The sequence below is a fragment of the Corvus cornix genome, chromosome 3, assembly GCF_000738735.6.
Source record: "Corvus cornix cornix isolate S_Up_H32 chromosome 3, ASM73873v5, whole genome shotgun sequence".
Taxonomy (NCBI): domain Eukaryota; kingdom Metazoa; phylum Chordata; class Aves; order Passeriformes; family Corvidae; genus Corvus; species Corvus cornix.
This window is the reverse complement of record NC_047056.1, coordinates 73928465-73952264: the sequence shown is the minus strand read 5'-3', so window position 1 is coordinate 73952264 and position 23800 is coordinate 73928465. Positions and strand designations below refer to the sequence as shown.

General features: G+C 37.9%; 1 protein-coding gene across 5 annotated transcripts in view; it reads right to left on the bottom strand.

Annotated features, from left to right (window-relative positions):
• Window positions 1-2189: 2189 nt before the first annotated feature.
• Window positions 2190-23800, bottom strand: part of USP45 (ubiquitin specific peptidase 45) — a 52810-nt gene continuing 31199 nt past the window's right edge. For 2 of the 5 annotated variants that reach the window (XM_039569559.1, XM_010403611.3), the window contains exons 9-18: window positions 21399-21486; window positions 17772-17853; window positions 16662-16753; window positions 14632-14688; window positions 13134-13277; window positions 11212-11881; window positions 9434-9531; window positions 8970-9056; window positions 8366-8519; window positions 2190-7033 (exon numbers count right to left, since the gene is read on the bottom strand). In XM_039569559.1, coding sequence (XP_039425493.1) covers window positions 6900-7033; window positions 8366-8519; window positions 8970-9056; window positions 9434-9531; window positions 11212-11881; window positions 13134-13277; window positions 14632-14688; window positions 16662-16753; window positions 17772-17853; window positions 21399-21486 — 1606 coding nt within the window. In that variant the 3' untranslated portion in view covers window positions 2190-6899. Of the gene's footprint in view, window positions 7034-8365; window positions 8520-8969; window positions 9057-9433; window positions 9532-11211; window positions 11882-12779; window positions 13278-14631; window positions 14689-16661; window positions 16754-17771; window positions 17854-21398; window positions 21487-23800 lie in introns of those variants that run through there. The other 3 variants (XM_019286943.2, XM_039569560.1, XM_039569561.1) reach the window with 3 other exon arrangements.

The following is a 23800-nucleotide window of genomic DNA, read 5'->3' as shown; positions in this document are numbered from 1 at the left end:
TGCCGCCGCCATCTTTGTTGAGGGCGCCCGAGCGGCGCTTCCCGTTTCCCTTGCCCGGGGGCGCCGCAACACCGCCCGGCCGCCATCTTTACTGCGGGCAGCTCCGCCGGTTCTGCTGCCCGCGGCTCTGCATGGCAGCCGCGGCGGGAGAGGGAGGCGGGGACGGGCTCCGGCCTGGGAGCGGTGGGAATCAAGCGAGATTCACGTTCCCGCCTGCAATAGTGTGAGGAGGCCCCTGGGAGGCTCATTAGCCCCGTGGCTCCACAGGTAACTGCTAGTCAGAGTGTGATCCGTGTTTCCAGTGCGGGGCCGACGTGAAGAAGTATGTAGAGCTGGTAGCTAAGCGTGGAAGTACGTAAGCGGACAGGCTCCGGGCAACGGCCCTACACTGAAATACACAGTAACTTCTGTGTTGCACAGCTGCAGGGTGTCAGCATTCAAAGTCAGGCCAGCGGATGGCTATCAGGAGCGTTTGTGAAGCAGGACAATTCTCTAAGTAGTTTATTCTGAATATCCAAATTAACTTCTGTGAGTTCTACCGTGAATTTTTCCTTTTGTTTTAAGGTACGAAGGAAAAACAAAAACACCTGCGGTAAACAGCTCTTCTTGTATCGTCACTGGGGATGATTCTGTAGGCAGGGACTGAGTAATTCCATTCCTTTGTGTGGAGCAGAGGTTTCCATTAGCTGGCACATTACTTACCGCTGTGATCACTGCCTTCCCTTCCTTCAGCGTCATGGATGCAAATGCCTAAAACATCCCCAGTCTCTCTGATCATTGCATAACACTTTATATTAATACCCACACAGAGTAACACAGTAAGTTAACTTTTATAAATCTGTAGAAAACTGAAGGCTTCAAGAAACTTCTGTAATGATTTCAGTGTAAGATTTGTCAGTGCCACTTAGGCTAGATATTAGTGTTAGCTGAAGTGTTCTAGATTTTTCCCTTTTTGTGTCACGTGGAATGGCAGAAGTGTTGTGGAAGTGCTTTCCATGGACAGAAGTGTTGTGGAAGTTTTAAGTCTGTCCAGTGTCGACTCACAGAACTCTGGAGTGATGCTTATGGATGGACAACCTTCCTGCTGCTACTGAAACTGGGCATGTGAGGGAGTCCCACTCTTGGTCCTAGTCTTATCACAGAATTACAGAACTCAGTTCTTGTAAAGGGAACAAACTTTATGCCCTTTGTTACAGGGGGTAAGGCCAGGGATATAACCAGGGTAGCTTAAGTGTTCAAGGATACAGATTCATCTCTGGGGAGCTCTTCCACAGGCAGTGATGATGTGAGACAGGACAAAAGCAAAAATACGTGAACTCAGTGGTACAACATACAGCTTATATTTAAATAACACAGTTTTCCACATGGCTGGATATTTTATTTACATATTTTTCTAACAATATATAACAGATAAAAAGACAAAATAAATAGATGACAAATGCAGCTATACTCTCAGAAACTTGTTAAAGCACCTAGGATAGACTGGAAAACTGATAAGACTTGTGTTTTTAAAATACAGTCTGTATGTAAGACCCTGTTTACTTAGTAATATTTGGAATTAGAAATCTACAAAAGAAATGTACCATGTATCAGCACTGTAGTCCAATTCTAAAAATACTATTTGTTATTTAAATACCTGCAGAGTAGAGTCAGACTATTAGTTCAAACAGATGAAAAAAAGAAATTAATGAAAACTAGATGAAACTTTTACATGCTTGATTCATTGCTCACAAGTATTTTGGACTCAGCAACAAGATTTTTGATTACTTTGATTGCCTTTTGTGTAAATGCAGGCACACATGATCAGGCATTATCTCCATGCATAAATGACCGTCGAATCAGAACTCAACTTTGGAATGGCTAAATAGGGAATGGTGCCTATTGACATAGTGGTTTCCCTACTGAGTACACTACAATGATTCCCAGGTTACATAGCCCAAAAGCAAAAAAACTCCTAAACTAGCAAAGCAATGAGGTAATTACTAAGAAGTCATAAACCCACTCAGAATAAATGCTCTTCTGTTTTCTTTTAAAAGCAGTGCTGCACCTTTACCTTTTGTACTAGAAAAATAGTAGAAGCTGCAATAGACATAAGAGACATCCTTGACACTTAAAAGTTAGTGTTTTCTACTGCTATAAATGAAGACGGAAATATTTGTAACTTTATATAAAGTAGAATGTACACCAAGTAGTTTTGAAGTGGTTGCAATGCATTGCAATTGTTTTATTAGAACATACAAATTCACTTAGACGTCTTATATAATGTTGTGCAAGTCAAGTGTTTTGACTTGTACTAAGACATCCATCTGAAAATATATTTTATAATCTCATTTACAAAAAAGATTACAAATCATTTTGAATAATCACTTTTCCACCATTTCTGCAATTTGTTTATACACCAACAGGAGAGGTACAACAGCTAGAACAGCTGGCAAAATAACAGCCTAAGATACAGCAAATAGACACAGAAGCAATAATAATTTGTTCTAAAATAATTCGACTAAAATGATTCTACTGAACAGTAGTGGCATTTCTTTCACATAGATATATAAATCTTTGTATGAAGGCATAAATTTGTACAGGGTACAGCAAAAGAGGGTCCAGATATTGAAAACTAAGGAATATCAAATCTTTGTTTAATCAGGGCTGCTGTAAAGCTGTTTTCTGAGGTGTGTTACCACTTTTTAATGAAAATTGAATTTATTAATTTTTGTTAACAGAAGAGTTGTATTTGAATGCTTTCTTTGTTCCCATCTAATTTGTTCCCATTTTAATACATCTTAGAGTTTCTACTAAAGAAATTACTCCTTTCTTAGTTTGTTACCAATATGTTCAAATAAGATTTTTATAATGGGTTGAGAATGGAGATGCATTAATTTCATGTCCCTTTATGATCCAGTTTGTGTTAGTATAAAAAAGAAGCATACAGAGAAGCAAATGGTGAAGTTAAGACATTTCAGCCTTTTAATGAATTTATAAACCACTCTCACCTGCTACCACTTGAAATCCATTAGCAAGAGCACTTCATTGATACACACAGAGGGTGCAGATGGGAAAGGGGAGGAAGGTTTGGCAGACTGCATGGATGTAATTTTCTAAACAAAGGCGATTTCAGTGTGTACATTTTGGGTGGCAAAGTTCAGGGTTTGTTTTTCCTTCCCCTCTATTTGTAGCCATCTCTTAGGAGAACAGACTAATGCAAACATAGTGTCTGTACACATATTGTAGACAGGTTAGTATAATAAACCTCCCCATCACTTTTTGCCACTTTTGGCATAAATTATATATAAATCCAAAGATAACAAAGCTCTTTCTTATAATCTGTACTAACTGCTTAGCTGATGCAGTGGTCTTTGTTGATGTCTCTGTTCTGGGGAAACTTTTGTAGGGGGTTCCAGTTGTCCATATATGTAAATCAGGTACTTCCCATGGGTGAAGTTTACTTACTGATGAGTGAGGAACTGTTCAATTTTAATCCTTTGTAATTGTTTTACAGGAGCTGTCTTGTGACTGGTCAGCAGAGAGCTGCTCAGGAGTCACAGCTTTTCTCAGGGATTGGTGTCGCAGCCTGTAGGCAGAGCCAGTGTGGTGGTGAGGACAGGCCCGACTACAGCTACAGTAGCTCTTCCTGCAAGAGCTTTGCAAGTTCACAGAGTAAGTAATGAGATTGGGAACCACTATATTATGTTTAAGGATCAATGAAAGCAAAGAGATTGACACAGAGGCCTATGGAGACCCCAAAAACATAAAGAACAGATGGGGCTGATGAAGAAAGTAGTGGTGCCCTTGTGAGAAGAGAAGGGTGGGATGAAGAGAAAGCCCTTTTGAAACTATTCCACACGAAGACACAGGTTACTGCATTTTCTCAGGGTGGGGGACCACAAAAATATAGTGAAGCTCTGTAAAGAGTAGATGCTGTAGGCCTGAAGAGATTTTTGGTTGGTAACATAAGATATTTTAAGGAGAATCTTAAACTTTCAAGCCCTTCACTTAAATTCTGAAAACACATAGCTTTTCAGTAGTGTGCACACATCTGGCAGTTGCAGGAAACTGCAGCTCCTAGACTCTAGAATCATATTTAACATTCTAGCACATACAGGATGTACACCCTTGTTTTCCCAGAATTCTCTGAGCTTCTTTTCCAAGTCCTGATAAGGAACTATAACAAGTCTTCAGTACACACATTTATGTAGTTTCTTTAGAGCCAAACTTTACACAAAAACCTATGTCTGTCTAAAGGACACCATGACTTGCATCTAAAATTGTGTGTGACGTCTTGCATTGGTCATCAGTTTTTTCACTTCGAAGGCATAACTTCACCTGTTGCCTTCATTTTTAGAGAATGCTTCCTTCTGTGGTATTTTCGTACCTGTTCCTGACTCAAGGCTTAGAGTTCCTGCCAACACAGCTTTTTATTTCAAGTCAGAATGCCTCATCCAGGGGCAACAGTGATGGCTATCTTGGATAAAGGCATTGGCTCTTTTTCATGGTACTCTCTCTCCATGTTCTGTAAAATACCTAAACGCAAGTAAATGGTCCCTGGCTGTTAATGAGAAAATAATCCTGCCAGCATCTTTTATGGCATCCTAGTCAGTTATGTCCACTTGGGAAAATTTCAGCAGTCCAATCTGCAAACTCCAGATATAAAGAAGCCAAGACCACCTCAGGAATTTCCTGAAAATGGCATAAAAAGTAAGAAGTAACAGGTTAAGAACCTTGTTCTGTTTCTCTCCTAGTTGTGCAGTCTAGGGAAGTAGTTCTAGGCTAAAAAGTAGATCAATACAGGTACTTAAATTCAGTAGTTTTACAATAGTCAGCAAAAGGAGGAAGGTCAGGCATCAGCTACTCAGTCTGTCTGCTTTAGGGTGGAGTTCTCCTAGCAAGATTGTGTCACACAAGTGACACTTAGTTGCCATTTGCTATGACTGTTGCCTGTAACTAATTCTGAGTTTGAATCAATTACATACAAAGAGAAGGCCGGCGTGTGTAGGTGGATGAATGGTACGGGAAGATAAGGAGCTAAAAGAGAATTAGGGTATTTTAACCAACTCTCCTCTAAACATCTTTCTTTCTTACTTAGTGTAGACTCAGGTTAAGATGTTGTTAGCTGGAATACAGATGGCTAAAGCTGGCTGCTTGGTTTCTCTCAGTTTTACTACTTTTGGGTAGACTGAGACAATTTTCATTTGTAGAAGGAAAAAACCCCATTGTTTTGGCTAAAACACATAGCCTAATTTTGATCTGAACAGAGGAGTTTTCCTTTTAAAAATAAAATCCTGTGCAACCAGGGGCTCACTCCGTTATGACAATCAGTTGTATGGCCTACAATCCTTAGTGCCTGCACAAGAATGTGCAAGTACTGTGGCTGTAAGATACACCTAAGGAGTTTGAGCAAATGCAATTCTAGCAGGTTCTGCCATGTTCTCATGCAAAAGAGGGAATGCAAGTGGGATGAAGCTCTGAAACAGAACTAGGGAATAGGAGAGTCAGGCAGCTAGGTATGACAACATGTGCTACAGACAGTAATAGGGACAGGATGTTTTTTCATTAAAAAAATATTACTATAAATGAAAACAGTAAGCATGTATTAACAGTTTTTCTCTACTAAAGAGCAAGTCATAGACGATGGAACTGTTACAGAAGTAATTTGTATTTCAGTAACAGCTTATTAAATAAATTAATTACCACGTAACTTCAAGTAGTCATCAGGTCTTGACCGTAGAATGTATCTGTTACTCTCTGGGATGGAAATAAGAAATTACCAAAGGAAGTAACACCTCAAAACAGGGCAGTCAAAAAGTCTAGAAAAACCAGTTCTGCCACTAGGACACCTGCTGTCCCCCACTGCTGACAAAAGGAAGTCCAGACATGTATCAGAGGGCAAAAGTCATCATTTACTGTCCAACTCATACACACAGTGCAAAAATAATTTATAGTTTATTACTCCTGTCAGAAAAGTATTCAGGAACAGATAAACCAGTTCATGTTTAGAACCAAAAGTAACAGCATTTACTGAATTATGCTTAAACTCTGTACATACACAAGCTTATATGCTGTACATTGTCATAATTGTGAAGTTGAAAAATTACTAAATACAGAAATTATTTGCAATTCTCTTTCCTAGAAGGTAAAATAACAATATCTGTTGATGGATTTATGGTGTGTGTATATATCTCGGAGGATATACTTACGCACACCAAGTACATACTTATATTGAAACAGGAGTACATTGCTATACCAGTGCCAGTTGCAGACAACTGAAAGGGTACTGGGTATCTGAGGGTTCACTGCCACTATTTAGAAGCCATCATTTTCCCAATCTATTCCCAGCTCTTATCAGGAAAGTGCATTACCCAGAGACAGCTGTTGTTACTCCACTCTGGAAGGACTCTGCTTTCCAATTACTAAACATGGAAGCGACACAATTTGACAGGTTCTTGTTTGCAGGAATCTTAACAGCTGACATCCAACCCAGTGATGGGAAGGGTCTGGGCTGGATCAAAAGAAGTTGAACACTTTGTATTGTTACTGTACACCAGCAAATCCAGGCACTTAACGCTATCAGTATTTCTATTCTCAACTGTTCTAGAGCTATGGGCAAAAGCTTATCTTTATTATAATCAAAAACAAACTTTCCCTAGACCTCAGTAGGATAGGACATCATCTTACATTCTAATGGTACTGCATTTTAACGAAACCAGAATTTTAAAAGTTTGGCAAAGTGCATACTTTAAGAGAATCATTCAGATATTTATGATAGTTTAACTGAACTTCAGAGTCAAAATATGATAAATTCTCTACAAGATAAAGGCACAATATTTACAGGTACTCTTACCACTGCAGCTTTAAATAAGATAAACTAAATAATACTACCATCTTTGAAATTAAAGTGTTAAGAATTATAGTAATAATCTTTCATAAAAAAGTAGATATGCTTGTGCATTTAGTACTCTTGATTCTGGAACCATCTGAACATGGGCATCACTAACATACACCCACTGTCCTCCTGATGTTCCCATGGCTTCTTTTAAACCTGAAATGCAGAAGCAAAAGAAATTTTTTCTTGTCTTTCACAACATTATCAAACAAATACAGTGGCTATTTCGAAAAGCAAGAAAAGCTTCTAACCCACAAGAGTAATTCATTACTTAGATGCAGTCCGCTATTCATAGTTGGAATGTAAGTTTGACATGTAAGTTTGAAACTTACACGTCAAAGAGCACTGTAATAGAAATTGGTGGAAGACAATGCAATGATGCTGCCATGGCTTTTTTCATTTTTTTTTAGAAAGCCAAAGACATTTCAAGTACAGCTTGCTGAGTTCCAACAGGAAGTTATACTAGAACACAACCAGTTCTGACATTGAAAAAAGATTCTATTTTAAAAGCTGACCAGTGTAAAATTAAGAACATGAAAAGATCTAATCTGTTCTAACAATCATTGCAAGACAAGCATTAGACTGAAGGAAACTTGGATGTCATGAATAATGTAAAAGATTGTCTTACTGGAAATGAGCTTCAAATGCAAAGTGATACTACATAGGATAGAAAAGATAATGCTTGGTTCTCACTTTCCCCCAAAAAGGAAAGAGTAAATATATTTACCCAACTCTTGACAGCTAACATATTATTGCTGCCACAAATCTTTTACTAACAGATTCTGATTCTGTCCTGGCAACTTATTTCATTCTGCATATCCATCAAGTATTAGTAAGAACTAGTGTGCTCTTCTCAAAATGCCAACAGAAACCCTACACCAAACCTTATATCTTCCATGAAAAAGATTCCTGCTGTTCACATTAGACCAGAGTATTCCAGATTTTTAAGTATGAAAAAATTCCCAATCCTAAAATACGTAAGATACATAAAATGCTCAAATATTTAGAAAATGTAATTTAATTTAATGTCATGGATTTGACTGGTGTACTAAACCATTTTCAAATACTGGATGTATTATTTTGACTAGGAAAGAGAGGAAAGTTTTCCCTCAATTATCTGTTTAATGGCTGAATCAAAATTCCATTATTCACTCAGCTCTATATGGGATTAACAGCAGAAGTAGGATATGCATTGTGTGCACAACAACAAAAGAGAACAATTAATAGAATCATAGGTTGGTTTGGGTTGGAAGGGACTTCAAAGATCATCTAGTTCTAACAGCTCTCCCAAGGACAGGGACACCTTCCACTAGTTCAGGTTGCTCAGAGTTCCATCCAACCTGGCCTAGAGCACATGCTGGGATGGGGTTTCTACAACTTGTCTAAAAATCACAGATTACTCTCAGCTAAAAAATTATTTGCTATAAATCCCTGTAGACAGTTGCTTTTGGTTTACAGTGAAGGAAAGGAAGCTCTATCTGTACATACCCAGAACGGTTTTAGTGGTAGAAATATGCTCTAGCAATTTCTTGGAAGATGTCCTGACTTTCACATACGCCGCATAATGACCACCTCTCATTGACCCACTGTGCTCCACTATTCCATAAAGACTATACAGCACTCTTGCACCATCCATAACGTTCTGCATTCCCAGAAACACAGAAAACAAAGGTGAATTATTTCACAATGAATTTTACAGGTGTCTTAAGTACCTATCAGCAGTACTATTCCGAAAGAGGCAAACAGACATCTACAGCATTTCCAACAGTGAAACACCTCTATTACAAGTACTCAGTAGTCTTGTTAATTTAGTTACCATAGAGGCAGTAATACTTGTCCTTAATGCTGTTAGATACACCAACATCACCAGGGCACCACAGCTTAACTAATACTAGCTAACATCTGTGATATTCTTGTCATGAATGGAATTGCATATAATTACAGTTCTGATCTCAGGACACTGTTTGAAAAATTCACTCTGTAATTTAATTTAAAAAGGAAGAAATAATCATCATTATCGTCATCATCAATCCAATTTAACTTGTGATCAGGACAACAACTGCTGAAGTACAATAAAGATTTGAAATGGTACCTTGCAAGATGCAGCGCAAAATGGTGCTAAGTCTAAAATCAATGGGAAATCCACATGCCTGTTTACTTTCCGTAGACTCAAACCAGCCTTCAAAAGAACAGAAAGGAAGACTGTAAAAGAAATATTTTTACTATGAAGCTTTTTAAAGATAAGGTATATCACTATACTATTAAAATTAACCAAATCCAAGAGTAAGATTTTAACTGATTTAAACCTTGTTATGTTTTCAATACAGTGTCTGCTACACATAAGCATGACAGACACATAAGGGGTTTCCCTGGATACATCAGGATGGCTAAATGCACTCTGAAGGTGTTAGGATAATCACAACATCAGCATGTTTCAAACAGCGCTTCTACCAGGTCTCCATCTAAAAAGGCAGCATTGGGATCACAATGGCACTTGAAGAATTGCTTGTTCACCAGTGGGGCAGAGGAATATACAAGAGGGGTTTGGCCTCTTACCTGGTGGAATCTTTTCAGGTGGAGAATAAGAATAGCAGGAACTGAAGAAATCAGCAGCTGTTTCCGAGCATTTGTGTAGACACCTTCCATTTTCTTTTCTGTATTTATGAATATCAAAATAATTTTTAGAGTGAAGGCAGTCATATGGAATTTTTAAAATATTTTCTAAACATCTGACAAAATAGATCTATGCTATAATGGTTTTGTACTTGTTATATAAAACACAAGGGAAATTTTGTGGAGTAACAGAAGAATATTTTCTCATTTTTCTAGTTATTAATAAACATAATCTGCAAAATCTGAGCATTATTTTAGCCAGTTTTGTGCAAATCAGATCAGAAGCAGGAAGCCTGTACACTATCTAGGTCAGCTTGCACACTGAGATACCTACATTGTCTGTTACTATAGCACCCAACTTTCCTGTTAAAACCTAAAATAAATGGATGATCCCTGGACAAAAACTGGAAGGCACAAGTCTCTTTATCTATGCTAATGTCCTAATCACTGAGAGTTTAGTTTTCCATTCTTCAGTTCTTTCTGAATGACTACATACTTCATACTTATTTAAGAGAAAGGTCTGAGGAGAACTGTCTACTTCAGGAAGCCTCATAACTTATTGGTTTGAGCATACAGGATTGGGATATGTGGCCTCCAAACCCCGTATGGTGCATAAGGCACGGAACACAGGGCTCTTACCAAAAGTAGCACAGTGAAAACTCCACAGAAAAGCTCCACAGTAAAAGAGAACATGTCGCTAGCATTTATTTTTGCTGACAAAATTAATTTACTGGTTTTACATATGTTCAGAAGAAAATAGTTCATTTGAGGTATAATGGTTAATTTTTAATCGGGTGACCTCTTACATCTTCTGTTTTAGAAGGAAAAAATAAATAATGATTAGTTGTGAATTGATTTTACTTTTCCGTTTTTCATGGTGCCCATGGAACCCAAGTGTTATTTATATAGCACAGTCCAATGATGATTACAGGAATGATTATAAAATATTATGTTTAGATTAATTTTTCTGAATTTACTCGTGCTTAACTTGTATCTCTTCAGGTATCTATAAATGCACAGCAAACAGGCAATTTTTTGTTATTATAAGACATCCCTCTATATTTTATTTACAGATTATGAGAAGAGCTTAATTTCTTCATTATTCTGAATTTCAATACCAAAAAACCCCCAATCCTCTTAAAATGTTTATTTTTCATGAAATTTAAATTGTTTTTCTTATTCAGTGAATGCTTGGGCTATACAGGCATCAAGGAAAAGATTGTCAGAAGAAGGTACTTCTCTCTCATCTCCATTCTTACAAATCCTGGAAGTTTTTTTTCCTCTCTTCATTACAACTCTCTTTTTTTGCCCCTTTTCCATACATAATTACATTACTTCCCTGAGTATGTAAGCTACTGGGGCTGAATATTACAGCATTTATTTCAAAGCTTTGAGGATTGTAAGGAACAGAAACAGCAGCAAAGATTAGTATCGAGCAGTGCATATACTCAGTTTATGGTCATCTTTAAATTCATTATCTTGGATAGAATAAAGGTGCAAAATAAATTCTATGTTACATCTACAATTATGTTCTAATATAAAAATTAGCCTTGTTGCCATTGCCTGATGAAGTTTTAAGTTGTTACAAGCAAGTTCTGCTTGGGGAGACATTTTCTGTTTAGCCACAGCAGGGAGGCCCGTGCTGGAGCAATGGAAGAGCAGCCAGCACACAGGCTTTGGGAGGCAATGCTGGAAATGGTCCAGAGGTACAAGCACTTTACCTGTGGAGCTGGTTTTCTTCTGATACTTCTGTTTCCTCTCTGTGCAGCTCTCACATAAAAGCTTGTTGTTCCCCATTAAGAGCTCTACAGAGGTGAACTGGTAAAGGCAGGACTGAACAGAACATTCCTTTGAGCTAGTTATGTAGCTTTGGGAAAGCGTCTGGAAAGCATTTTGAGGGGTTTGGGATAGTGAGGATTTGCCTACTGAGAACATGGAATTATTTGATAAACCCAATGCTGGATCGCCACAGCTTGGTTTCTTATCTTCATTTACAGGCTCACAGAAGCTAAGCTTGGATATGGCACTGGAAATCATCTCTTCGTTGCTGTTGCTCGGCTTGTTGTGCGGCGTTTTAGGGTTTAAGTGGTTGACGTGCACACCAGACACGCTGCTGGGTGGGCTCAAAGTTGTTTGCTTAGAAGCACTTTCGCTTTCTGAGGCTTCACTGTCTGCATCAAAGCTGCTTTCAGAGCGGCTGGCTTCCTTCTCACTGCCCTCTGTCTGGCTTCCATTGACAGCTGCCTCAGCAGTGGGGTCTTTGGAGTACAGGACACCAGAGCTACCTTCCAGCTCAAGCTTTTTGGCTTTTTCCTGCATGATAACAGGACTTCTTTCTTCTTCCTTTGAGGAAGCTTTTCTGGCAAGCCATCTCTCATGGTTCAATTGATTCTGTAAATTATGGCATTATTAATTCGGTAATAGAGGGGAGAAATAGAAAGCAGATTTGTAAGCTGACATCTTTTGAAACATGATTCAAATTCAAAGCAAATTCTTGGGGGGTTATATTGTTTTATATTCTTCATCTCTCATGTTTGAGATAGCTGTGTTCCTTAAGATGTTTTAATACTAATTTAGGATTAGAAACCTACACCCCAGTCAGCTAAGAGCATTATACTTACTGAGAGATCAATACTTCCCACAACTAATTACTTTCACTTTGCGACAGCTGTGGATGGCACATTTGAAGTGGTATTCGCTAATCTAATTTAAGCTTCTAAAAGGCTCTCAAGTTTAAGCTACTCCCCTCACCTCCCATGAGAGGCGTTAGTTGATGAACAGCCCCAGAAAAAATTCAACTCACCTTGCAGGCATTTATCATAGAATTAACTAAAGCATCCCTAGGAGGATGTTTGCTGATTTGAATATTACCTGAAATTGACTTTTTAAAAATCAAGATTGCAAGAAGAAAAAAAAGACTGCTTCCACAGAAAACTACTCCTATAGATTGAAAAAACCAAACCCACAAAGCTGCCATAATTTTAAGTGATTTGCAACTGTTCATGACTCTTTTCTTGCCTTCTTTTTTTTGGCTGCTTTCCAGAAGAAATGAGCAACTTTCCTTCCTCTTTTTTATTTCCTTTATTTGAATTGGATCAAAATTGCAGTGGTACCAATGGAAATCCTTCCACTCACCTCAACAGGTTGAGTTTTAGGGCTTTTCTTCTATAACAATGTTTCTGCACTACTTCTTTCCATCCTTTCCTTTGTTTCTACCTCATGTCCTTCTTCTACTTCTCTCTCATTCTCTTCTCCTATCATTGTTTTATATGGTTATTTTATATGGTTATTTTTTCTTCACATGTGTTTAATGTGTTAGGACCTGATTCAGGAGAGTTTTTATGGTACTCAACAGAGCACAGACATTTGCAATAGTCCCAAAAGCAACATGAATTGAAACTAGCCTGCAGATTTTCTTTTTCCCTATAAATGAAATGCTGTAACTGAAAGCTAAATGGTTACCAATGACTGTCATTTCTCATGCTTCTAATGATGACCTAAATATTTTAAAATGAGTCTATGTCAGCTATATGTATACTATAAAACCCGACTGACGTGTCAAAATTCCCTGGAAGTTCCCAGTCACCCTAGAAACTTCAGTTAACTCAGGATGACTGGTTAGTGTGAGTATATAAGTTCTTACCTTATCTTTTGTTAAAGTGTGTTTCTTGACAATTTTGGGTTGATTATTCAGTGTACCGATAGAAGAACAATTATACTGACCAAGATCTGCCTCCTGTACACTTTTACTTTTACCTGTTCTTCCCAAGGGCACAGGTTTTGCAACCTAAGAAATTAGACAGGAAATCAGGAAAGGCAACATGTCAATTTTGTTAATCCTTTGCAACCTACAGAAAAGATGAATGTAGGTGGATTTTTTTTGTTTATTTTAGAAAACAGTGACCTACATAAAACAATTAAATGGCCCCCTGAATTGTGACATAAGACTACTTTCTTATGTTTTTTTAAATCATAAACTCACTGTCATTATCTCTGAAGCTTCAACTGAAAGCCACAAGGAATATGAATGATACAAAATTTCTGTATGTAATACAATACAAAATAATCTATTCTATTATTGTATAAACACATGTGTAGCTGTATGAGATGTGACTTTATCAAAAGGGACACAGGTCCCCAAGTCAGTGCCTGGTGCAGTCTGTGACAACAGAACTGCCACACACACACACCCCCATCACATTACTGGCAGCAGCACATCTCAACTGTAAAGGAAAGTGATGACTATAAAGTAATGCCCATCCTCAAGTAAGTGCAGCAACTGCTAAATGCCCACAGAAATTGCTCTCAAACAGAACCCACAAAGTTTCCTTGTTACACATGAGAGCCAGGAAGCACAAGGGCCCAGATACTCAAAATGCTGCTAAAGCCTTAATTCCCACAGGCATCTGCACTCAATGCACCAACGAAGATGAAGAATTTGTTGTGGAAAAAAATTGGTGTTTGGAGGAGAATACATTTTATATAGAAAAAAAATTACATTAATTACTCTCCCTTAAATGTAGATGGATATATGCAGGATGAGGGAAGAACCACTCTCAACCCACCCCCACTACTCTCAAATGAAAAGCCCAAGTTCTGAAAAAACAGTTTATGCCTTCAAAGGAACACAGCTCCTCTGCAGCTAATGGAGGCAATCCATGAAATGCTGAGAACACCAGAACAAATATATTCAAATATCCATTTTTACAGTGTCTCATCTTGTAGGTAAACATCAGCCCAAGGGACTCAGGTTCTCTAGATGCAAACCAATAGGTTAGAATCTGCCTCTTTGGACCTCCAAAAAAAGAAAATGCTTATAATCATTCTATTTATATAAGTACACACTATTAAATTAAGCTAATCTCAGACTTATATATTCTCTAAGTTACTAGGGGCATTTGATCCAAGTTTGGACTAATTTAAAGATATATGCACTTATGACAGTGTATGCCTATATATATATGTATATATGTAGAAAATCATATAAGGAATAGATGGATAACAGTACATGTATTTATAGACAACGTTACATTTTCAGGCTTGAAATCAAAACTATGTGTATATGCATAAATAACTTCGTAAGGGTATTAAAAACAATCCACTGGAACCAATAGTTACTTATTACATATTCTGTTTCTTACCCTCTCCTCTATTATAGGAAGTGAAAGATCAATGAAAGGTTCTTTTACTGTTGAAATCTTGAAGAAAAAGAGAAAGTTCACTTAAACACAATGAACAGTATGTGGGCATAGTACATAGCTCCCTTTATTTAATCAATGTATTACCAAAAACTATACAAAAAGCTAATTACTTACAAGATGTATGAAACTACAATGAAGAACTTCCCACTAACTTTTTAAAAAAATTTATTAAGTTAGCTCGAATTTTCTTTCTAATACCACACAAAGCTTCAGCACACAGACACAAAGGGCAAGGCCATTCATCTGGGCATGAACTGACTTGAAGCAGTGTGGTGCTCAGTTTCTCTGAGCTCCAGATGGATTTTCAAGTCACATGGGCCTCTGTGGTACCATTTTGCAGAAAGCTACCTTTCAGAGTTTCTTGATTCTGACACTTCTGCACAGGTGTTTGAGCTGTTATGCAGCAAGGACTGGTTAATGACAGTTAAGTGACAGGTTCTAACCTCATGCTCTCAGTTAAGATTAAGTCAGTCTTACTGGTTACAGTCAAAAGCTTTGTTAGATCTTTTCACACCATATAGTAATTGGTAAAATAAATGCAGTTACAGGGGAAAAGAGGACTAAAAGAAACCAACCTCTTTTTTTGTACTAAGGTTTCATTTTGCCATGTATAAGCTGGAAATATCTTGCAAAGCATACCTAGACAATCTCTTTCAGCACTTTCCATCTGCCTTTATCACTAAGTTCCTTAGGCTCTCTCCCTTGCTGTTCTTGAATTCCTTCCAAAACTGACTTATCTTACCTCTGGAAAGACTGTGAAAAAAAACCTTAAAAAAAGAAGTAAAAATCACGTTGTACATTTAAGTCACAGTCATGCCATCAATTACCGTGTCCCTTCTCTTCTATTTGTGACCCCATCTTCCACCTGTGACACGTGGTATGGACTGCAGGTTTATATGCAAGGGACTCAGGAACGCTTAGGTTCCCGAGGTGCAATAAATGAGATCAAAAGCAGTGCAGCTCTGGTGACTCACTGCCTGGTGAGCCATGTTCAAACAGGGGTTCCTCTACAGTGTCAGTCTGCATGGCCAAACATGTATCAAAAGTATCTTGCCAGTGCAGGCAAAGGAGAGTGAAAGCTAAACTCTTCCTCGAAGGACTACAGCTAGCATATTCCCAAGTCCTGTGCAGGCAGAATGTAAGAATCCAGCAAAAATAGATGAGACATGCAAAATACATACAACCTCTGGTTTTTATATAGTCAAGGTTCTTCATTGGTACTAGTAGCACATTGAAGAGTAATCTACACATCACACACAGGGAACTTTACCTGGCACTGCAGGACTGTGCTTAATTTTTCAGATTGATTAATTTACTTAATCTCTATAATATGAAATAGAATGTTTTAAACCAAACACAAATGTAACATTCAATTAGAAAAGTCATGCAAACAAGATTTTTTTCTTTCAAACTTAAAAGAAAATTATAAGGATCATGGAAAGCATTTTTGATGGAATGTCAGTAATATTAATTATGAAAGAAATATACTGTTCATTAGAGTTATTATATTAATTATAAAAAATACTTGAAAGAAAAAGAAGTAAATTTTTAGCATTTTCCCACTCATTCTAATTCAAAGTAAGTAATTTCCAATTTTCAGGAGTACCCCAGAAGAGCAGGCAGGAGGATTTATGTTTTAAGATAGGTAAGTGTTTTAAAAATATCAAATAACACTGACGTGTAACACATATGATTATAAAATTTGGAACCTCCAGCCTTAAGTCAGATGTAAAATCCAACCCAGTACTTGAATCCTTTTTGAATTCAAAGGATCCCTCTTCTTAGGTTTGGGAGAATAATGCTTTAAAGAAGGAATAAATAATTTCAAATGAGAAACTTTCAATAAAGTCTTGTTTTTACAAACAAACACACAAGTATAAAATTGGCAACACAATTTTATACTTTCAAGACAACGTAATCAAACCAGTATGTGATCTATTCCACATCAAACCAAATTCCAGAATACCTACATTTTCACATTCCTCACACATGACAGTGCTAGTCAATTCACCAACAAAGATCCTATCTATGAAGTTCATCTTCACACCCTCTCTTCCATATGCTGAAAAAACATTGCCTTTTTTAAATGTGAAAAATAACACATCCAATGCCACACTATAAGTACAACAAAATTCTTTCCAAGATATATTATGAAAGCACAATTTTAAACATATTCAAAGTGTTTTGAATACAATAACTAATACATCATATACTGTTATCTCAACACTTGAAAATATTTTAGTGAGAAGGTTCCCTTTCATCCTTCCCTTCCCCATCTTCTGTAACAGAATAGTAATATTCCATCTCTTAAGAAAAAGCTTTTTAAATAAAATCTCAGTTTTCTTTTGAATACATAATATTGCATTGCCTTGATATAGACACTGGGGTAAGCAGACAGGTTATCACCCTTTCAAAATGTTTTTTTTCAACTATAAAGCCCTAAAAAATGTAAGAAAATCCTCTTCTAATACATCTTTATGCCTTAACATTTGCAGATTTGGGAAGGATGACTTACAAAACATCTTAACCATTAGGACTTTAATTAAAACAAAATCCCCCGAATTAGAACTACTGAATAAACAAACACACGCAAAAAAAAAAAACCAAACAAACAAACCAAAAAAAAAAAAAAAAAAAAAAAAAACAACCCAGAACCTCTTCTCTTGAAATAAAATGCCTTCTTTAGAAACTGCTGCCTATCTTGACTTTGTAAGTGCATTTAGAGTGCTCACAGTACCAGTCAACTAACAGAAATCAGTTTTATTTATGGAAAGTGGCCTCTCTGAGTATAAAGTAATTATGACTATATAACAAATATGGAGCAGGCTATTTTAGAAAACAAAATTAAGTTCTACCTATTATTAAAAGATGCATTGTTATCATCGGGGAGCCTTTCTCCTGGATACAAAGACGCAAGTCAGCTCTCTATACTTTAGGTACGCACTAGGCGGCACTAGAGTAACACAGAATAAAGCCTAGCAATCACAGCACTTCGGATTTGTTCGCAATAGGCAGTTCTGAAGAAAATGGTATTTAAAGACTAGTGCAGTTTTAAAAGTTTTCAATAAGGAGTTGCATACCTTTGACTTTTCTTCTAGTTTCTTCATCTGCTGTCTTAGTAGTTGGGTTATTAAACGCTTTTAAGATACCAGTTTGTATACGCTAGAAGTAAAAATAAAACCAAGTATTTTAAGTGTAAACATTCTAAAAACTAGTAATATATGATTAGACTTTATCTTGTTTTATTTCTATAAAATAAGCATAATTTAATATTGTGAAACTACTGTTGTTATTCACTAACAATGTCAAAACTACATGAGCTTAACTTTAGTAGATCATCATCTAAAAATTTCCTTTTCTTAAAAGGGAACCATCATAGGGCACTTTACAGGTTACCAAGAAACTATGAGATTTTCAGTAAACTAATACTATCCATTTCTCCCATTGTGAATGGACTAATACTGATTGACTAGGATACAAAATACTTGGAAGGCAGCTAAGTGTCTTTTAGTAGCCAGACTTCAGTGACTGCGTTTGGGCACTATTTTTATCACTTCTTTTTATTTTCTAACACTGCAAATTCCAGAGGTATGTTAGAAAACCTTAGAAGAGAAAGAAAACTTCTTATGAATCCACGTAAATGTTATCAACATTTACTCAGAAAAAATCCTAAAAACTACAGGTTTGAAAGAAGGATCAGAAAAAAGCAAATTCATTAATGAATTTGTAGCTGCCCCTCCAGACAGGGAGTGCTTCTGCCCACTATTTCTCAGCTGCCTGGAGGTGAGGAGATGTTGTGTTCCTGGCAGCAGAACTGCATGGGCTGGTAGAAAAGCCCAGCCTCTGACACACTGCAGAGAGAGAAGCAGGAGGATTAATCAGGTCCCCTGACTCCAGTATGCATGACCTGTGCTTCTCCTTTTCCTGGCAAATGTCCTGTCTCTCTGATCTACAAATTCTAGTAACCTGTACAAGTCTCCCTTGTCAGTGTGCAAATGACATTTATAATCAAATACTGAAGTCACACTTAGAGCAAAGTACATTCTAAGAGACAAATAGTTATACCAAACCTTCTGCAACTCAAACCCAATGTCCTAACAGAAAGATTAATAAATGGCTCTAGTTTCCAGGCAGCAAAGCACACTTCCAAGCCACATATCACAGTAGTGTGAGGATGACAGACAGCATCGGAGGTTTGGTTTCCAGTTCAGACACCCATCAGACCAAGTCATACTCCGACCTTATGAGTATGTGACCTGGCTTGTGAATTAACTCCCGCTGCCCCGAGCTCAGCTTTGTTCATCTTAAAGCCAACAATATACTAAAAGGATTAATCAATAGGTAATTCATGAAGTTGAGCACCATAAATGGGTTTAGGGCCATAAGCAACCCTTTTGTTGGGATTAGCGCGTTGAACCATTTATTTAGGTCAAAGAAAGACATAGTCTTTGAATGGGTAGGGTGCTGTGGACAATGGCAGCAGACATTAATCAATTAGCAGCAGGGTTCAGCCACTTCAGGCCCTGGTGTGAAACCATCTCCAGCCCACATTGCTGGAAACAGCAGACGCTATGTCATCTTTATTGTTGTATGGCCAAGCTTTTAGCTTAAAAGTCCACTTGTGTACAAACACACTTTCTAACTTTTTGCCACAGAAATATGAAAAAGTCCAGCACTGGTGTCAGATACAAACACAAAACCACACAGAAGAGGCAAAAGTACAACAGGATTTTTGGTTAGCTCCTATAAATAGTGTCTTGTTACTTATTATATGTATTTCTCATCAACACTTAGGGTTTAAAAACAACTAATCCTGGCAGGGATAGGGAAGTGGGGATGGCCATGTTCAGCTGTCTCATAGGTGGATGGCAAAGCAGCCAGCCACCTTTCAGCAGGGCTGGTCCCTCTCCCAAGAAGGAAGTTTAAAAGCAGCATGAAAGAGGAAGTTTAGCAGCTGTAACCCCTGCTATGGGGTTCTGGTGGCAAACACGCTGCTGCAGGCAGTGCCCAGCCAAAGCCCACGTGGTGGAGAGGCCACAGGGGCAGCTGCTGGGCTCCTGCCTGTGTCCAGCCAGCACAGGTCTTATGTTTGCTGGTTGTCTGCCATCTACAGACCTGAAACATGGGATGATTAAAAAAAACTGAGGGAGGGGGAGAGAGCTTTTACTAGTGTTGTCGGTGGCAGAGCACCCCGAGGTGATAAAGATGTGTCTGCAGTCATGCACCATTAGGGCAGCAGTAGGATGTAATTGCAGGGCAGGGTGGCACCCACCTCTCTCTGTCTGGTGATGGGGTGGCAGAAATACTGCCCAAAAATCACCGTAAATTCTCGCCATCTTCCATCACTCTTTTGAGGTAGGTACTGTAGCTGCTCTCTAATAATAAATGATTCAAAAGGCAAATGGTAATGCAGGTTACTGCAATGATGGCACATCCGCTGGTGAAGCTGACAGGAGACTGACTTGAGGGGAAAGCACAAGCACCTCCTGCAAAAGCAGCTTGTTGTAATAATCCTGCTTTCTGTGAATCCTCCTTTGTCAAGAAAATATAGTTTTCACCTTTTATTACACGAAAATCAAAAAATAAAATAATAAACTTTCCCTCTGCTGCAAAAACATAGCAATTGTTTTCTAAAGAAATCAGCTGCTTCTGTTGTGTACCCTGTTCCAGACATCATTTTCTAAGTGTGACAGTGTCAAGGTTTAACTGTTTTTTCTTGCAGTTCAGTTCTGTTTATAATCAAGAATGCTGCTGACAAGACCAATAAATATTAGTATTCTGGCAGGATGGGGACTTGTTCAGCTGTACTGTAGTGCCAGGAACTGGGCTCAGACACAGCTTTACATCTTATCTGTGAGATAATTCAGCTCAAGATCATGACATTCATCAGGTTACTAAGTGAAAGGGAAGAGGAAGTACTCTGCTCAGTACAAGATTTAAGGCCTTCCTTTAGAGGAGGCCTAGAAAAGGCTATTTACCACAAAGTATCATCTGAAAAGAAGGGTCCAAGACTAAGTCAGATAGATTAAATCTGATATGGTCAAAATAGCAACCAAACACACCCTTTCTTGCGTGAACAATGCAGGAAACATAAATAATGAAGGAAAATAAACAAAATTCACACAGGGATGTTTTCAATATAACAAACTGCTTCTATTCTTCACATACTTGAATGTAGATTTTAAACAATGAAAAGCAGCACCTTGCTGATAAAACAAGGAGTTCCTCACACTTTCAAGAGACACAAGAAACTTTGCATGATTTTTTTTCTCCCACAATTTTCAGTGAAAATTTTCAGTTAAAATTGTGGGCAGGGCCATAGCTAAGAACTGTTAATTTTTGTTCCAAAGCTTTAAATTCACTTTGTCAGCTAACACAGAGGTCCTACCTTTATTTTCTTGACATCTCAGATGTCCTTTTTTCCCCCCCTTTTCCTTTTTGTAAAGGCAAACAACTCGGATTCCTAAAGTTGTCATGTTCTACTTACAATACTCCTACTACTACTAACTGAAACTTTCATTCCAATCAACTATCTTAACAAATCAACATGAACATAATTAAATATCTTTCAAAAAAATATATTTTTCTCAAGACAGTGAAAATAGACACTCCTACTCCATTAAGCACATCTTTAAAACACTGGGAACATGAAGAACATTGAAGCAATGACTGGTATTTCACTTTTAAAAGACACACAAAGACGTTACTTTTGTCTCCTCAATCCTGATTGCATCCAACAGATAGTGCAGAAGCTCCTGGCTGTCCTGCTGCTGGAATCCCTTAAATCGAGGAGCCCTGTGAGAGAAACAGTAAAGAATTTTAAATTATCTTGGGAGGTTCTTAACAAGACAATGTCAACATCAGACACCTGTTGGGTGCCAGGGTACAAATAGGTACAATCCCTGCTGGACCTCATGGGGCTTTAGGAAGCTCCTGATGTGGCAGGCAATTTCATCAGCAAGGCTGCACTTTAACCTGGGTTGCAGTTTGACTTTATGGAGTATGGCTTGCCTAAAATACAGATTTGCCAGTAGAGTCTCATCCATGCTAGCAGCTCTTTCCTGACAGACTACCCCAGTACATCTGTACCACCAGACATTCCCAATGTCATGGAAGAGAGAGAAAGAAGATTTTCCAAGTGCTTAACCTCCTTTGCTATCTCACCCTTTTCTCATTTGAGGAGAAATCTCAGATGTGCATAAACAGTCCTTTTAGATCACTGGCAGCATCCACATGATCCTCAGAAGCCAAAAGAGGAAAAACATCTGTTTCTGACTATGCTCCCATTTACACTGGTGATGTTTTAGGCAACTGCACAGGGGTAATGTTGCATCTGCTCTGAGACAGCCATTCAGTAGTATCAATCACTACTATTAAAGAACTGTTGAATTATTTTTTTACTATTCAGAGCATCTAAATGTATTCTAAAGATCATATTTTTCAGGCACGGATTACATAGAAATTAGAAAAAAAGAACTTATGAGTACATGGATAGATCCTTAAGGTGTTCTCCTTACAAAGATAACGACAGCTAGAAGGCTTCTAATAAACAATTTGAATCTTCAGGTTCTTGCAATCCCAAATGAGGCTGTGTAAATATTCACTATTACCACATCTCTATTCACATTCACTGCAATTGACTAGCCAAATACCTGTCTTTCCAGGCAGGTTACCCTTTAGATCTTTAATTACAGTCTTGAACTACCTGATCTAAAATGAGATTCCACAGAATCACAAGGAGTTGGAAGGGACCACTGGAGGTCACCTAACCCAACCTCCCTGCCCAAGCAGAGTCCTCTAGAGCAAGTTACTCAGGATTGCAACAGGTGGGTTTCTGAATTTCCAGTAATGCCACCAAATGGCAGCTGTGACTCTTGTTGCAGACTGAGGTGAGCACATGCAGGCCTAACCATGTGCACCCCTTCCAAAACCTAGCACCGGGACAATTGGATTAGCACAGCTCAAACAGGAATTTTATTAAACTGGCAGAGCAGCCAGAAAAACCAACCACTCACTCAGCTCCTCAATTTTATTAAACACACATTGAGCCAGTTTTCACTTTGAGCTGTGGATTGTGTGCTGTGGCTAATCAGCACACAGAGCTGCAAATATATATTGGTATTTCCCCTGGCACAATGATCTCACATGCCCAGCAAAGCTGTTGAGGGTTCTTGAGAGTGAGTGAGGCTTCCATCCCACTCATACTCTAAAGCTGCTCAGATTTGCCTTGGAAGTTTGTGCTCATGGACAGCAGTAATTAAAGGTGACCAGAAGACACACCAGATGTGCAACGTGCCTGCAACAGTAAAATCTAAAGCTGGGCAAGGTGTCAAGATGCCAAGTTAGGGCACAGCAGACATAGGCTACAGGCACGATAGTGATACAGGGGTCTCCGTTTTGAACGGCTCCTTGGAGGCACTTTGGGGTGTAACTCGAGAATGATTGAAAGTGACAAGGCAGATATGTAAGGTCAGTGCCTAAAATTAAGTGGAACAGATCTGGACCTGCGTATGCAAAACAACATGTTCACATTTAAATAGGATAGGATAATTTCACATTGCACTTCATATCCAGTTTTTGACAGAAAGTTGACAATATCCCTAGTTTAAAATGATTTAATGATGCTACTGTACTGTAAGACTATAAAATCTGGAATCAGTATCAGACTTTTTTAAGCATTCTTTTGAAAGTGAATTTTTCTTTCACAAGCAAGTCAACCTCAAAAATTAATTTCAAATTTAAAAATTAAAATAATCTTAGAAATTAAATATTTTGTTTGATATTCCTAAAATTCAGTCTTTTCTTCTATTGAAATCACATGTTTTATTTCTAATAATTTTGATTATAAATTGCAAATACTTTCTTAAAAGCACTGAACCTTTATTCTGGCTCCAATAAAACACTCAATATACATTTAAACAATAAATAACATATGTAGCTGCATTCACAGGTTTGTATGCATGCACAGTTTCTCTCATTGAATGTCTAGGAATCTGAAAAAGCTTTTTTTTTAACCCAGATGGCAAAATCAGTTCAATTCTGAGAAATCTGGTTAGTTAGCCATAGTATTATCATTAACTTATGAGAAATTTCTTGTTTTCCTGTGGCA